The sequence below is a fragment of the Stylophora pistillata genome, chromosome 13 (assembly GCF_964205215.1).
Source record: "Stylophora pistillata chromosome 13, jaStyPist1.2, whole genome shotgun sequence".
NCBI lineage: Eukaryota > Metazoa > Cnidaria > Anthozoa > Scleractinia > Pocilloporidae > Stylophora > Stylophora pistillata.
This window is the reverse complement of record NC_142531.1, coordinates 18,676,716-18,694,513: the sequence shown is the minus strand read 5'-3', so window position 1 is coordinate 18,694,513 and position 17,798 is coordinate 18,676,716. Positions and strand designations below refer to the sequence as shown.

General features: G+C 37.7%; 1 protein-coding gene across 1 annotated transcript; it reads right to left on the bottom strand.

Annotated features, from left to right (window-relative positions):
• Window positions 1-349: 349 nt before the first annotated feature.
• Window positions 350-17,798, bottom strand: LOC111333014 (T-complex protein 1 subunit zeta). The gene is made up of 19 exons (XM_088742145.1): window positions 17,630-17,798; window positions 16,472-16,535; window positions 15,404-15,454; window positions 14,701-14,763; window positions 13,374-13,394; window positions 13,031-13,090; window positions 12,481-12,594; window positions 12,103-12,206; window positions 11,225-11,335; window positions 10,131-10,245; window positions 9,197-9,241; window positions 8,624-8,803; window positions 7,898-7,964; window positions 6,941-7,021; window positions 6,589-6,689; window positions 5,639-5,725; window positions 4,997-5,118; window positions 1,113-1,212; window positions 350-495 (listed from the first exon to the last, which is right to left on the bottom strand). The coding sequence occupies exons 1-18, from the start codon at window positions 17,764-17,766 to the stop codon at window positions 1,140-1,142; spliced, it is 1,596 nt and encodes a 531-aa protein (XP_088598271.1). The 5' UTR covers window positions 17,767-17,798; the 3' UTR covers window positions 350-495; window positions 1,113-1,139.

Below are 17,798 nucleotides of genomic sequence, written 5' to 3'. Positions count from 1 at the left end.
GCGCTTGTTGGAAGAAAAAAATTACATGCAGCCCAAATGTAACAGAAAAAAGAGCATTTAGAACAGAAAAAAAATATCCTGCCCGGCAGGTTGCTAGAAAAAAAATTTTCTTGATGACTAGAAATCACCCACCTGCCCCCTTAAGAGTTAAATGGTCGGCCCTTAAAATGATGCAGGAGAAGAAATTTGGGCCGGTGATAACCAGTCACAGTTCGAGAAGTTTGTTATAGTTTTGATCACACAGTAAAGTAGAAGTAGGGAGCGGTAAACGCAGTTATATATATAAAAAATAAATCCATCGTTTGGTCGTCTGAACCCCGTAAGCTGATGCCAAAAAACACACTATGTATTTATTTTCTGGAACATTTTTATTGCTACTATACTGGGATGCTGTAAAGACCAACACTGGCAACTGCCGTTCGGTATCTTCGTGGAGTTACAGCAAAATGAAAGGAACTTCATCACACGGTGCTCTTATATATGTTTGCTCTAACACTGAAAACCAAAGAAAAGCAGAGCAAACAATAAACGTGTTGTTTTGACCAAATAACTTTAAATAATAACCTTTCTGTGCATAAGATGTTGAGGTTCTGACTTGTGTTACTGCACAACAAAGCAAATCCCAAAGTGAAAGTCGAATGTAATCTAAGTTTGCACTGGCTTCGCTTCATCTCGTTCTGTGATTGGTCTACAAAACTCGTGCCACCCTCTCAACCAATCAGATTCAAGACTAAAACCAACTGCGACTTGGTCACAGGTGTTTTCCCGCGCTGAAGGTAATTTGTATATATTTCTTTTAATCTTAAATTCTCAATGGTTCTTTGTTATATTTAACTTTGTTGTAATTGGCCTGGGTGATTATTTTGCATTTGATTTCAAAACTAAATCTAGTGTCTGACTTTGAAACAATCTTGCCAACTGACCCAAAGAAACAAAGGGGATGTCATCCACTTATAAACACAAAAACTAGAGTTGGCAACCAAAGCATGCAACACAGGTACGCTGAATTTTTTCTTCATTTCAAACAGCTACGATAAAACCATTACTAGGAGACAATGGAATTGGACGCAAAAGCAGCTGTTTACTAAGATTCTTATAGAATGCACTTGTACCTTGAATAAATCTATTCCCGGCCCAGCTCAGCCCTTGAGAGAAGTCATACCAGCTCTCATGATTTCGTCCACCAAAAGAAGGTTGCTGGCGATTACAGTGCTACAAAATAAATAATACATAAATAACTCAACGAAACGAGAGAGAGAGAGAGAGAGAGAGAAAGAGAGAGAGAGAGAGAGAGGAGAGAGAGAGAGAGAGAGAGAGAGAGAGAGAGAGAGAGAGAGAGAGAGAGAGAGAGAGAGAGAGAGAGAGGTAAAGGCACTTTTGTAACCTCACTGTGGCACTTGTGTAACCTCAAGTGGCACTCGTGTAACCTACAGTGGCACTTCTGTAGCTTTAATGGCACTTATGTAACTTATGGTACTACTGTAACCTGGAACTCATGTAACTTTTGTGGCACCCATGCAACTTTTGTGGCACTCTTGCAACTTTTGTGGTACTTGTGTAACTTTGTGGCACTCGTATAACTTTGTGGCACTCGTGTAACTTTGTGGCACTCGTGTAACTTTGTGGCACTCGTGTAACTTGTGGAACTCATGTAACTTGTGGCACTCATGTAACTTGTGGCACTCGTGTAACTTTGTGGCACTCGTGTAACTTTGTGGCACTCGTGTAACTTTGTGGCACTCGTGTAACTTGTGGCACTCATGTAACTTGTGGCACTCATGTAACTTTTGTGGCACTTGTGTAACTTTTGCGGCACTTCAGTAACGCTATATTTCTGAATAGTGTGTTTTCAGTAAAAAAACGAATGAAACACTTTCTTAAATATATAATTCAGAGGAAAGGAAATGCCGAATTTAACACAGTCTCTCTCTCTCCAAGTTGCATGACGAGACCAAACAACGACCTGCTCGTAGCTTAAAATTGTGCTTATTGCCGTTACTTCGTCAGAGACAAAGTCCTAGTTATTATTCTGACCATTAAGGGCCAGAATTAGAAATTCCGTTTGGTTTTTCCGGTGCAAGAAAATGCACAATAGCGCGCAGTTTTTAATCAGCGTAAAGCAATGTGGTGGACATAGCCTGGGAACGAGGTTGAGTTTTGGCATCGACTGTCAGTCAGATTTGAAGTACTGGGCGCGCATCAACGATAAGCTTGTTACAGTTTATACTCATCTTTCGAGTGCACTTAAATATATTTATTTTAAGTACAAACCTAATACCGTGAATCACTTCTATTGTTAACGTACTGATGACAACAACAACCCTTGGGAACAGTTAAAGTTTTGGCCGATTGTTTAAATTCGATTAATTAATATGATCATCTTATGTAAACGTTGGCGATTGAATCCATTCGTAAATTAATATTGCGGACAAAAAAAATATACTTTTCTTTTCCTTTTCTTTTAAAAAAACTTGTGGAAGTCACTGCCACATACCTTTAATTTCAATCAGTCAAAAAAACTTGAGGTCTATAAAATGCCTTCTCTGATATATCGTTCCGTGGCGAAAAAAACTTCAAAGGTTTGTTATTAGATGTAAGCAAGAGAAATCCTTGTAAGCAAGATCATCGCGTTCAAAAGCAAACTTTTAATGAGTGATCCCGCATTTCCTCTGGCGATTTTAGTTTTCCCAAATTGTCATGGATGGCATCGACTTGTTCCGAAGTCTTAGTCTCCATAACTCTCCATGTTAACAAACCATAAAAAGCACTTGACAGCGATTTTGCTAAAACAGCAAAGCCCTCAATTCGAACCAATTCAATTCAATCCGCTGATCCACAAATCCGGCCAAAATATAGGCACCGTGTAGCCTCTTGTTCAGTAACAGATGGTTGCCTCAAAATAATCTTCCATGTAATTTTGCAGTGTAAAGCTCTATTTGATGTCTTACAGCCTCTGGACAAAAATACTTTCCGGTCTCCGTTCTTCAAACAAGTGAAAGTAGATTGAACCAAGAGAAAGTATCACTCTTCAAAGGATAAGAAGGTGGGCTACTTGATTGGTTGTTGCCTATCTGGACTTTGCCCTGTGCGTGCGAAATACGTGATGATAAAATGCAGGTTGTTTACAGGAAATTGACACGCAATGGGGTAAAGTCCAGGTTAGCTAAAAGCGAATTTTATTGGTAGAAAACGTCTAAGCACGTGAGAGTTGAAAATTAACCGACCGTACCATTCTGTCCCTTGTGGAATATTTTTCATTGAGGTAGATTTATGTCATAAAATTTACGTTGTTTACTGGAAAATGGCATTTCATCTAAGAAAATCTAATCCACACTGGAGAGTGAAAAGTAAACACGCAATTGTAACGGGAAATATCGTTTAAACAATATATAATTCTTGGAGAACTTTTAGAAGCAGAGAGACGGATATGTAACAAGGCAGTCGACGCAGAAAGTAAATGTAACTTGGTGGTCGTTGGAACCGCTGCTAAAAGAGCAACCATATGGCAAAAAAAAAGATAGTCAATCAAACGCGATTTATGCAAATGTCTCGAGCAAGTTTTACCAGAGTCAGCAAAATTAGCCCTTCCAAACCAACACGCTATAACGCTAAATTAGTGTTCGCCTTTAGCTGACGGTGTGTGCGTCGCAGGTGAAGGAGCGGTACACAAAACATGCACGTTTTAACTCGCTAATCGGTAGAAAAAGTTCCCTGACGACCTTTCAAATCCAGACAGATCATAGCGATAAAATCCTCACGAAGGACATGAGCCATTACATTGAATAGATCTTACAACTCTTGTAGATGTTATCTTGCCCTGTTCTTTGAGCGAAATTCAAAATTGGAATCGCTGATTAACTCATATATAGCAATGAAATATCCTGAAGTTGCTCCTATCAATATCTGAGGTAATATTTGATTCAAAATTTTTCTCATGTTCCACTCAGTCTCCTTCAGAAGGAAGAATAAACATAGTCGTACAACGATCACAACACGACTGATACATTTCCTTAATTTGCGAACCGCTCTCCGACTCGCGTGTTGATTCGCTTAAATTTGAAGACCTGTCAAACCACAAATTAGCAAGAACGCTCTGATTGGTGCGACATCGAAAAATACTACAATCTGATTGGTTTGTGATACACGAAAAAATTGGGCCAATCACATTGCGTTGAGATACACCAAAAAAAGAAGCGCCAATCAGATTGCTTTGAGATACACCAAATTGCGCTGATCAGATTACACTACACCACAATACACCAATCTATACGCTAACAAATAATTATTTTTTTTAAAAAAAATAACTAAAAAATCAAGTCAGAGTCCTTGACCTATCAAAATCAATGTTATATCGAAAAATAATTGTGAAAATTGTAAGTTATGTAAAACTTAATTTTATCAATTTTATATTGTTTGTATATAGTTTTTCTTCTTATTATTATTATAATTATTAGTTTAGTTTACGTAGTAGGTGTCCCCAATTAGTTTTTACTTGTAAAAACTAGAACGGTTGACACGTAAATAAAGTGATTCATTCACTAGATCAGAGTTACTGAACCGTTACTGAACCGCGCGATCCTCTCTACAAGAGAATAAAGGCTGATAGTTTCGAAAGAAACTGTTTGGGGCTGCGTCGGTGGGAGTAACGAAATAATTTGGATATATCAACAAAGTTGAAATGGTAAATTGGCCACCGTAATGATTACAAAAGCTGACGTTTCGAGCGTTAGCCCTTCGTCGGAGCGAATGACGAAGGGCTAACGCTCGAAACGTCAGCTTTTGTAATCATTACGGTGGCCAATTTACCATTTCAACTTTGTTGATATATCCAAATTATCTCTCTACAAGAGGTCCATAGTTTAACACTTTTCACCAAGGACTAGACAGATATTTCCCCTTAGAGTACTGTTACATCCTGATAACTTGCCAGAAACTCCAAATTAGCTTCTGGATTAATTAATGAAGAGAAAATTTGAAGGACACGATTTCTACTCACCATGAATGTAGAAGCTGCCTCTTGACTCTGTAGTTATCCCAGATACCACTATCTGAAGGAACCAACGCCTCTCCGCTTGACAGATCAATACCCACTGGAGTTTTAGCTTCAGCATATTCCTCCTGAAACAGAACAGATACAATCCCTTGATTCTTTTTGCATGATAAAATCCCAACACATTATTAACGCTCTTAGCCAGTAATATAGGGTCCAGGCTCTCAGTCCATACACCTCCCCAATGTTTAGCAAGCATTCTTTGTAATTTTAGCTCTCGTTGCTGACCCAAACAATATCCCCTGTGATATATGTTTTGACTTTCTCTGGAAAAATGTTTTGATAGTGCAAGGAGAAATTCCTCTTTCTGTCCATGCTGGGGTCCAATCTTACTGACTTCTCATTGACAACCGAAAAAAGGTTTCCATCCAGTTGTCTATGTTACACAATGAATTTTCACATCCTAATGAATCTTTCGATTTTGCAAGAAAAGCACCTCTATATATTTAACTGCATGGCTATAGCTTTGGCTGCCAGCTGCAACCGTGAAATATCATATGCTGTGCAAAGTGGAGCAAGTCACAATAATTTAAAGCATCCTAAAATATTTTATTAGCAAAAAAATTGAAACACACAAGAAGTCTTTACCTGCAGCTTAACAATTGTTTCCTGTGGATCATAGCCAGAATTTTGTGCAAGAATCTTTGGAATAACAAGCAGGGCATCTGCAAAGGCCTGCAATGAGATAAAAGATATCCAATTTAAAAGTCAAGTATTTATAACTATGCACAAAACATTCACTGACAAAGTGACTGCCACAGATACACTCAAAATTTTCATAACTGCAGATTGTTGACCCAGAGGGCAAATTCAAGCTTCAACAGAGCAAGTAGTTCAAAACTTAAATTTTCTCTTTATGTTCATATCAAATCCTGTCTGAGGACAGAAACTTAATTTTCATCTGGAATCTCCAGCTCTTCAGTAACAGAATTGCAAATCAGTTACCTTTATTTTTGTGATATACTTCTTTAACTGTGATTTAATTTTAAGCATTTGCGCATATTCTCGAGTCTAACTAGGATTTGATTGATAGATTAATTTTGACAGAGTAAACACAAAAATAAACAAGCAGGGTACATTAAGCATGATAGGAAGTCCAACTGCCATTTTTTTTACATCCAATTTCAAACTCCACAATTCAATTGCTCAGAGAAAAAATTACTAACTAAGGAAGACTTAGAAGAGTACAGAATTCACCACATGAGCTTTTTGTCTTTTATCTTCCCACAATCTGAAAGAATACACTAATTAAATGAGCTTTACTTTCTTAGTGACTGTTCTGTCCCACACAAATGGAAAAAAGACAGAATGAGGGGAAAAAAGAGACAGAATAAAGGGGAAAAACAGTTCGATTTATGAATCATTTGCTCTGCTCAGAACCAAGAGAGTCAACAGAGACTTCAAACTGGGCATAATAAATGGGCAACACTTTTGCTGTTGCCCACTCTTAACCTCATAATTAACAAGTCATGGTCCCAAAGATGTCTGCACAATGAAGTTTGAATAAGGAAAACTTTCTTTTCATAAGCATGCCACACCTGAACTCCGAGCCTTGCTCTGCCTTTCACAGTCTTCTTGAATTCTGTCAAAGCAGCACTGACTGCCACCTCAAATGCTCCTGCACCAGGAACAACACTTCCTAAAAGAAATATCACTGTTCTGTTACCAGGTGGTGATTTGTTAAAAGATTTGGACACTTTCAATGGGGGTTTCAATGAAAGCTGGTTTTCAATGGTCTACTGGCACCTATGAGACCTCCACATCAGCTGTTTAGCCTGCTAACAGGCTCTTGTTTGAATTTTGCTCTATGGCACAGCTGCCTATCATGCCATTGGCAGCCGCATACGGAAAAAGTTATTGAAATCTCTGCTTCAAAGCGTTCTTTCTTACCATCTTCAATGGCATTTTTTACTGCTCTCAGACCATCATGCACTGCATCTTTAATCTGAGCCAAAGTGTGCTTGTTTGGCCCTGCAAAATCAGAGACAAAAAAGAACAGTTAATGAGGAACAACTGACCAAAGTAGTAACAGTGGAATTGCAATTTATTGACCCCATTATTTTTAAGAGCTTTTAATAATTTGGAACCAAGTAATTCACCATGGATTTGCTTCAATCAAACACTGCTTCCTTAATATTTCCACTGGGCAATTTGTACAAACAAGATCACTGTGAACTTGAAACTGACAAATGCTGCCAGTTTCCACTGTAGTAAGTTACTACAGTGAAACCTTGATTTAATGAACCTCTATACAATGAAGTCCTTGGTCCCTTGGCACTTCATTAAACTGAGGTTCCACTATAGAAGTATTCTTGAAAGGCCTTGACAGGTGTCAGTTCATCAAACATGAACTACCCGCCCCCTCCTCTCACCCTTCCCTCAACTAACTTCACCAGTTTCTATTTTTACCTCATGGCATAGGGAGAATTCAAGGGAAAGAGTTACAGTATGTGTCCTACTTAACCATTTACAGCCTAACATCAGTATGCATATTCTCCATACTGTTCTCTATACATTTCCAAATGTGCTGACAAGGAGAATTTGTTTGACAATCAAGAGCACCATTAGTTGGTGATCATTTCCTTTATTCTCGTGACCTTAGTGTGTGATTCAGGGGGTGATATTGTAAGGAGAAATTAGTTGCTGGTCACTCTTGGGGGTTAAATGGCCAAAAAAATTATACAGAGCATAGTGAATACTTTCCTATAAAACTATGTGGTTTACATAAGTTGAATAACCAAGTCAACACACAGAGTTAATGATTGTTTTCAGCTTCAAGGACAAGGAAAATTATGGATTGCTCATTTTCTATAATCATAATGTCGGTCTGTAAAGAAACATCCTCACCTTTAATGAGGATAGTAACAGAGAGGGGGTTTTTCAGCTCTTCAATAAATGTGTATTTACTCTCTCCCTAAATTTAAGACAGAATTGAGAAACAAGCAAATGAATTGAGACCACTGTTAGATAATTGACCTAGCTGAAAAATGTATGTATACTAGGTGATGATGATGACAAGTTTTAACACATTTGACTGATAACTTGATACTTGACACTCTCCTGTTTCAAAATTAATAAAAAACCCTTAAATGCAGACTTGCCCACATGCCACTGGTCGCTTCTGCCAGGTTGACCAATACAACTTTACCTCTCTAACAACCTTAAGAATACATTAATATCCCACATACAAGATTACTGTGTGATGGACATCCTCCCCTGAGGTGGGATGGGTGGGTTGGGGTTGGTTTAGGTGGGTGAACCTAGTAGGGGACTACATGTCCTATTGTTCTCTTGCCTGTACACTGTACTAATCTATAAATACAAATACAAATGCCACCCATGTACATCAAGCAAAATTCAGGAGGTACACAATTGGTGAGGTTTGAAGACACCACCTAGCTCTGTACAGGACAATTTGAAGCCTTTCAAGTTAAAGTAAGTGTCATGGAGGAGAGAAGGTCAGTAAAGACAGATGCACTGAAAACTGTCCCAGAGGTTTGTGGGAAGACATTTCCACTTCTTTTATTTCACTCAGCCAAAGGAAAATAACATTGACATGACAAAAATTCTCACCAAAACATGTTCATAAACAAGTCCAGCATGACCCAGACATTCAGGTGTAAGATCATCAAAGGAGTTCATAGCAATGCCTCCACAAGCAAGGGTGAGTCGTTCCATGTTCCTCCTCTTCGCACGACGAAGCCCCACAATGCCATTTTTAGCTAATGTATCCAATGAGAATGGATCAATTCCCTGTTAAAAATACAAAAATGTTGAGTCAACCATGCAGTAGTTTCATTTGAAACCATCTTAAAAAAGCTTTAATAAAATAATATTACCCACATATAGTAATAAATATTTAATAATATTACTCTCCTCTAGCTGTTACACATTTCCTTGTAAATAAGTTACAAGAATTTTGTGTTAGATCAACTTCTACCTGATAAGTTTGAGTATTCTCATTACCTGTTTCCTGAATAGTGTAGGGACATTGTAGGGAGAAGTTACAAGTTAATAAATTCGTGTAGTTATAGGCTTAATAATCCATGGCTAAATTATCGAGAATGCATTAAAATTCTAATACGAAAAATGCCAGGAACATGGTTACCATATAATTTGAAATTACCATTTAGTTTTAGGACCAACCTTCTGATTTATCACCACAAATCCTTTGTTGTTCCCTTCGCAAACCTAAGAGTAAGTGCAGTGCAATTGAAAATGAAAGCTAAAGGCATTCGGAATGTGTAAAACAGTTCAGAAGAGGATTGCTCTCAAACTGGTGTACCAGAAATACATATTTAAGGTATGATAATTGTGTTATAGTCAGTTACATTAAAGAACAGAGCTCTTAAGCAAACCACAAACCCACAACTAATTGTTGTTGCTTCTTAAAATAATATCATCTCACACCAGATTGTGTTCTTCCTCTTGACAAAATTACATTCCCCAAGTAAAATGAGTGGAAATGAGAAAATAAATATAGAAAGCAGCACCAATAATAAAAAAAAAAAACATAGCAAATGTACATGGGTAAGATGTGACCTGATAGTTATCACAATGGAGAGAAGAAAGAAGGGCCTGGGTACAAGTCCAGGCTGGTTGCTTATTTGCGTTAGTTCTTGAATGAGACACTTTGACAGTGCAAATCTCTCAGCTGGGGAGTATAACTGAGTCACAAAAAGAACTACAAAATTGTTGGGGAAGGAAGTGTTTACCTCTGACAGAGTACAACCCTGTACATGTCAATTGACTATGTCCTACTTCCCTCAATCTATGGAATTATTTTAACGTCAAGCCCCACTGGGTAGTTATTTAGCCCTTTCACTCCCTAGATCTCATTAGTGATTCTCCTTACTGTCTGCAATACAATTCCTACCATGTAAGTTTGGAGAATTTGGTATTGCATCAACTAAAAATCCCTTGTTGATATTTTTCTTTATTCTCATCACTTGTCTGCTTGATATTGTATTGATATTGTAAGGAGAAATTCTGTCTTGGTCACTGATGGGAGTCAAAGGGTAAAATGTAACCACTACAACCCATATTTGATCCAGTGAAAAGCACCACAGTGAACTCTCACCTTATTTTTGAGTTCAATGACTTTCTGTACTTTGTCATCTGTAAACTTCCTTTCAGCTGCAACTAATTTCTCTCTCTCTTCAGCACTCTTATAGAAAAACCCAGAATTCACCTCACTGTAAAACACAAAGAACAAGGAATTTTTTAACTTGAAGGAAAAAAAAAGATTTCCTCAAAACTCCCCTTGAGTAAAAATTAATGTAACTATCATAATTATAATTGCAAACGTCTGGCAAAAAGGTTCATAAATTTAGCTCTAGGTAAATAATACTGATAATTGATAATGATAAATATAATGATAAGGTTAATAAGTAGTATTATTATATGGTTGTGCCTCACAAGTACTGGGAACTACCGAATTCCTGAATTTGATTGGCTGAAATCAATATTGAAAGCAGTCTAGATTTTCCCATCTAGACCGGCATCTAGACCGGTCTAGAAAAAAAGGTACAAAGAATATGAAAAATTGGCATATAAGACACAGCCATATAATAAACGTCTTATTAACCGAGCTAGGTTGGTCTGTATGGGAGAATCTTGACCTTGCTCGCTGGTACAGACCTCACTGCGTTTGGTCTGTACTGGCGACCTCGGTCAAGATTCTCCCATACAGACCTCCCACTCGGTTAATAAGAACTAAATTATAATGGCATTAACCCTTCAACTCCCAAAATGATTAAAATGTAACTTCTCCTTATGATATCCATACATGATCCAGCAAACAGGCAATGAGAATACTCAAATTTATCAGGCAGAAGCAGTTGTCATGATCTAACACCAAATTCCCATTGCTAACTTACAAGGAAATATGTAGCAGCTGGAGGGAAGAATTAATGATCAGATCTTGGAAGTTAAAGGTTTAATGATGATAGTAATAGATATTGATGATAAAAACTGCCATTAACATCCTTGAAAAAAAAAAACTCATTAAGATTATAAATGTACATCATAGTACTGATAATCAGTAGAAAATGATTTTAAATAACAGGAGAAAGGAAAACAAGTCATCAGTAAATATCATTAAATTTTAATTCTTGTTTAGGAAAAATGTTCCCATTTGTATTTCAAATCTTGCGATTTCCACGATGAACTGACCTCTTTTCATATTCCATAGAAACATTACAAGTAAGGATGTAAGCATCTGTTACTTTTTTAGCCATATCAGGATGACGAGCTCCATGATCCATCACGAGCCCTTTGACCAAGCTGTGGATTAAGGTACAAATGAGTTTAACAATATTTAATCCTCTGTCTCACTTATTTGATTGTTCTGTTACAACTGCTTGACTGTAAGCCTTTGAGTCAAGTGATGGGGCTGAAAAAAATTAATAGAGATATATGTGCATCTAACATGTGAATTTCCAAACTATATGTTTTTTTGTACTTCTGTGTGCTGTCATTGGTGCATTAAAACCTTCCTTATAATTTCAACCAAGAGATGTTGTCCCCTGTTTTTTTTATTAGACTTCTGATGAAACCAAAAATTAAGATTAAGTTTCTGTGGCTGGGTGTTTTTAAGAACAAACAATACTCATACTCGCTTTTTGTATCAGGAAGAAGTAAAGGAAAAGCATCTCGTCCTCTTGAAGGGAATACTGGTCTATCCTTGACAACCCCCTGAATTTTGACAGCTTTACCTGACAGTTTGCCAGCACCCATTTACACTACTGAGAGGAGAGAGGCACTTGGAGAGAGAAGAGTCTTTCCCAAGGAAACAACACAGTGATCCAGCCAGGGCTTGGATCAGGACCTCAATGGATAAATCCTTATCCATTGTTAACAAAACCTACCGCACTGTATGTGGGATAGAAATTTATTCAATGGATAGCTTACTTAGTGGGAAGTTTACCACTTGGCCACAACACTTTTCACCAAGCTAAAATTAAATTTATCTTTTTTTAAAACAAACCACACTTCACCTCTGGCTCATACTGATTTCATGAATGTTACTTTTATTGTCATTTACTGCTTACCCCGTATCAGTTCCAGATTTGTGCATCATCTGCATAATTTCAACCATGTGCAAGTCTATAGGCTTAGAAGGATCTCGTATGGCTAATACAGCATCAACAACAACCTGATGGCAGGGAAAAAATTATTTTTCTTACTTAGACTGCAGTGTTTTGCAAGCATTTCTGGCCCTGAGAAAAGCCATAACTGTACAGTTATGTAATAAATTACAATAATTTTTATATGTGTTTGATGAAGCCAATCAGCTGGCTTCTATGCTACTCTGTGAGATTAACTGAACAGCTGGTGTCATTCAGACCAAATAACATAATTTCCTGCAGCATATACAGACTTGAGATGATTAAGACCAATAAATTGTAAAAGTTGTTTTGAACTGTCACCTCTGTTAAGAGATCTGCTAGTTCAGTGTGTAGTTTTGTCCTGAGTGATGTTCTTGCTACACTTATTAAAGTGTCTCTATCCATTTCCTTGGAAACTTTAACTTCCTCTAAAACCTTCAATGAAAATAAAATGGTATATTACATCACAAGGAGGCAAAAAGGATCCCCAAAAATTAATACATCACTTCTAACAACAACAGCCAAAATTAAAGTATGATCAGAGCTATGGGGTTAAAAGGGTGGCTTACAGCCCGAACCAACATCACCCATCAAAAGATTTTTACATACTGTACAAATTTAGCTTGAAAGGAAACAAATGTGACCTCTTGAGAAAAAAATTACTTAATTCACAGCTGTTTGCAGGATATAGTATGGTAAAGGTTGTAGTTGAGCCAAGTGGCCATTCAGCCAGTTCTTTTTTGTAGCATGAAGTGACTAGAAGTGTTCCTACTCTCGCCTGGATGGGAGGCTAGCCCATCGCAGGTTACCCAAAGGAGTTTTGTCAGCTTTCCCTGACAGGCTCTTTAAGATTATGTCATGGTTATCTTACCTCTAAAGCTCTCTTCTTTGCTAATTCAAATCCTTCTGTGACAAGACGGGGATGTAGACCCTAAAACAATTTTATATTCACTTTAAATTGATTATTTGTACTATCACAAATGCTAAAATCTGAGTGATACTGGTGGTTTATAATAAAACTATTGGATTATTTGCTCAGGATCACTGTGCATAAAAGTTGATTCAGCTTTTGCTCTTACCCACCCCTGAGCAGGAGAAATCTCAAGCTCATTATCAATTTTTTAAATAAATTTTTCAGAGCCAAAATGAGATCCAAAGATTTAAAACAAAATACAAAGCTAGGACAATCTTTAAAAAGTTAACACTGCTCATACCTCTGATACGTAGAGATCAGCCTGTCAAACAAAGCCAAAGAGTGGGAATTAAAAAAAAAAAAAAAAGAATGGGAAATAAATTGCAACTGCACAACACAACAAATTAAAGGTAATCAAGGGTAAACAGTGACATCCACTAAAAGTCTCCAATGAGTACATCAAAACACTCATGACCATGAGGCATGGTGACAACATTAGAATCATTTTACAAGAGGATGTGGCATTGTACTGTGAATAACTACAAAGTTTATTTCCTAAATGAAGGAGTACATGAACATTTGAACTATCTAATGTGGTTAAAAAAGCTTGTAGCCATGTCAAGGGGGTATAAAAAAAAAGCTGCAATGCTGTTACTTCAGCTGTTTTATGCAAGTTGCTATGTTGAGGAATTGACTCATCACACCACAAGTTGTTTACACTGCTATGAGCTTCTTTAGAAGGGGAACTGAAGGCTAAAATTGAATCATTTTAAATTGCAGCTTATAGCTTAATTATCAATGTTTGAATGTTTTTTTCAGTCTTTGAGCCCAACTTTGCCTCTAAAAAATGGTTTTATGCCATATTTTGACCTCATGGTATGGTAGTTCAGAAAAGCAATGTCAGCGGTTATTTTAGCTTGCTTTTACATCACTGGTGAGGAAGAAAGATGATAATCCCATACTCTTCCTTTAGAACTTCAGTACGGTTCTGGAGTTATCAAAGTTACATGGCTTGTAATGGGAATCAAATTCAAGAATGAAATATGATATATAACGCCTTCTTAAGTTGGTTCCCCATTACTGACATCATATTCGACCACTGCTAATTGTTTCCAAGCCTATGGTCTTGGAGCCACAAGAGTGGGAAAAAGGCAAATTCAAATGAAATTTTCTTCTAAAAAACAAGAAGTGAACGAATTTAACCACCAAGACTTTATCTTACTCTTCTAAAGCTCACTGGAAATGAATGCTAAAAAATTACCAATTTTAGGCTTTTGTTTCCCTTAAACCTTTAATTCTTAATACAGTTGAACCTCTATTAAATGGTAACCCACAGGGAATGATGGGGTGACTGCTTCATACAGGTTTACTGTTGAATAATGGTTCCTCCAGTTTACCTTTTCTTTCTTCTTTTCACCTTTCTACCTGAAAATTTCTTAAAATTGACCTAAAAAATTTCTTTCAGCCATTCTGGGGGGGGGGGGGGGGTTGTGTGGGGTGGAGGCTCCAGTAACTCGGCTCACCTTTACAAGCAACAGTGCTTTGGTTGAAACTGTGGTCAGAAAAAAAAAAACAACTTCCAGCAAAATATGGTGAACTGATTTGAGCAAATTACTTTGTGCCATTACCTGTTTCAACAATTCTCCTATAATTAAGACATTTGAAGTAGTACCATCTCCAGTAATATCATCCTACAAAAAAAAGAGTGAAAAAAGGCAGAACATATAAAAAACTCCTATGTAATCAACGAGTCTGTGGAATGTATTTTTTAGCTTGAGAATTTGGTCTGATAAAATTTTTAGTTTTGAAGCGTTACCTGCCTGGAGGGAGAGGAAGATGAGGGGGGAGGGGGGGGGAATAAGTTTGAGTATTCTCATTACCTGTTTGCTGGATAATGCAAGGTAAAAAGGTAAAGCCTACTTAGAGCCATGTGGTCCATTGGCCTGGCGATTAACTCCGGTTTCCGTAGCATGAAGCGGCTAGGAATAATTCTATCCCCCCCTCCCTGGATGGGATGCTAGTCCATCGCAGGGTTACCCCCAGCATTAAATTCACCGGTACCCATTTAAACACCTGGGTGAAGAGAGGCACTGTGAGAGTAAAGTGTCTTGCCTAAGAACACAACACAATGTCTGCGGCCAGGGCTCGAAACTGGACCACTCCATCCAGAGTCGAGCGCACTAACCATAAGACCATCAAGCCTCCACACTGGATAATGTATGGATATCATCAGGAGAAGTTACATGTTAATCACTTCTGGGAGTTAAAGGGTTAAGGAAACTTGAAAAATGTGTGTACTCCAATAGGAGACAAAATGAAAAGTTTACTAACTTGGGCTGTGGCCACTCTTGCCACTAAAGAGGCTGTGGGGTGTTGAATTTGCTGTTACAAAATGATGAAAAAAGAAAAAAAATTAGTGAACTAGGCAAAAAAAAAATTACATGTACATCTTCATGAACAAGTGTTGCATAATTAAGTAATCTGTTTTCATGTTCTCTGTGCTATCTTCCTCAATAAATATAAAATACAAACTATATCACCCAGGCTTTGAAGTAAAAATATTGTAGCAACAGACATTTTTATCTCCTTTTCCCAATTTTTAATAAATTCAAGGGTGTGATAGTGTAACTAAAAGGATTTCATTTCTGCAGAGTTTTTGTTTCCAGAAAAACATGGTCACTTTTGGGCAAAACTTCTTCAGTAATGCCCAAGTCACAAAAGGAAGTTAGGTGCCCAAGGGCTGCAACCACAGTCACACCCAAGGTGTGAACACTTGATTGGCCTGCCCAACACACAACCCAGCTACAAGCCCTTTGCATGAAGACCCCCAACAGGTACCTGTCAAACTAGAGCCCAAAGGCTGAGTAGAAGAAAAATAAATAAACAAATGGATAAATAACTGAATAAATAAATAACCAGATTTATAATCCCAAATAAGAAAATGAGCAGTTGGGGATGGGAGGGAGGAAACACTGAGAGCTACTGTCTAGGCTATAGTGCAGCAAACCCAATGCATGCACTGATAAGGAATACCAAAGGATAAGGACAGCCTCAGACCTCCAACAACCACATGGTTGCAACAAACACAGCAGAACGCACACAGATGCTGTACAAATACTAATAGAAGGCTAATACCCGCTAGCAACACGCCAGCAAAAACACTACTGACCAGAATAGCTCCTGGTCATTAACTGTATTAAATTCCATTTAACAAGATCAAACAGAGAAGCAAAGGTCAGAATAAATCTAGTATTTTCCTGTATGTCAAGTGTACTGTGGCTGGGTCTATCAGTTCTGGACATCACAATATGCTGGAAATACTTTAGGACTTAACCATCACATCTCAACAATTTCAATGAATACTTTCACAGTAAAGGCTTTATCAGCCACATCATTTACCATTTCATGTAGTAGCACATTTCCATCTTTAGTCAACTTGATGTCTCCAGCACCTGACACCAACCTATCAAAATCACATACCAACACATGCTTTAACCCTTTCACTCCGAAGATCTCATTACTAATTCTCCTTAGGGTTTGTTATACAATTCTTACAATGTTAGTTCGAAGAATATGGTATTGAATCAATTAATAATCCCGTAAATGATACTTGTTTGCTTGATATTGTATTGATATTGTTAGGAGAAAGTCTGTCTTGGTCATGTCTCTGTCCACTAAGGAATTGAAATGAGTGTTAGTGACCTGACACAAAAAAATGAAAATTTTATGGGGTTGACCTACAAGGCATGGATTGGTGGGAAGCACCCCCACCCTCCCCCTCACAAGCACCATATGCAACATAATGTGGGTTATGCTCTTGCAGTAATTGATCACTGTGCACACAAAATGTAATTTTTTAATACACCCGCTCGACTCCTGAACTTAATTTGCACTCTGCACTTCATTTTACGGAAGGGTACTCCTGTTAGTCGTTTGCAGCACGAAAAACTTTTTACACTGCCAAAAAACACTTTCTCCAATGGAGAGCAGAATATTTGTGTGCCCTGCAAATAGCTATGCATATGAGAGTAATTCATGTGATTGATAACCTTGTATCTTCAGATAACAAGGCCCAGATTCTTATTTTTCCATTTATAGTAAGAGCAAGTACCATGTCGACTATTCGAACATTAGTGCATCCGGTACAAGATGTACCAGGTTATAAATATTATTGCTACATGTACCATCATCGATTTACAGAACTGAAGAAAAGCTCAGCGGCTAAGATCGTGTATTCAGTTGAAAGGAAATAGTCCACACCCATTTTTTGAAGGTTGTAAAAACTCCGTGAAATAAATTAATTGCGAAAAGACAGTCTCAACGCTCAACTGTACTAAGAATCTCATTGATCTTAAAATTTGCACCGTGAACGACCACCTCATCATTTAGAAATACGACAAAGAACGCATAAGTGGGAAAGATAAGACTTTCAATGGTAAATTAAAATTCGTAGTGGCCAATCACAAGGAAACTATGCCAACTTTTCGGGCAGTCGACATTTTTCGAAAAGCACGTGTTCAAATGTTAACTACTTTTATGTACAATTAATGTACTCACATTTTCATGGTGCCCTTAGGACCCAAATTTGTTTTAAGTACATCCTGAAGTCCTCTTGCTGCTGTAATGTTAAGGTGCAGAGCAGCAGCCGATCTCGCTACCTCAGCTTTTGGATTTAATGCCTTTACAGCCGCCATGATATGTCAAGTCCCTGCCTGACGACGCTCAC

What these genes read in the sequence shown, in the direction of transcription:
- LOC111333014 (XM_088742145.1), bottom strand. Translation starts at nt 17,766, where the DNA reads ATGGCGGCTGTAAAGGCATTAAATCCAAAAGCTGAGGTAGCGAGATCG. An exon ending in CAAGAGTGGCCACAGCCCAA is followed by an intron (nt 14,764 to 15,403) that starts GTTAGTAAACTT and finishes TTTTTTTTGTAG; the next exon opens with GATGATATTACTGGAGATGG. An exon ending in TAGCAGATCTCTTAACAGAG is followed by an intron (nt 12,207 to 12,480) that starts GTGACAGTTCAA and finishes CCCTGCCATCAG; the next exon opens with GTTGTTGTTGATGCTGTATT.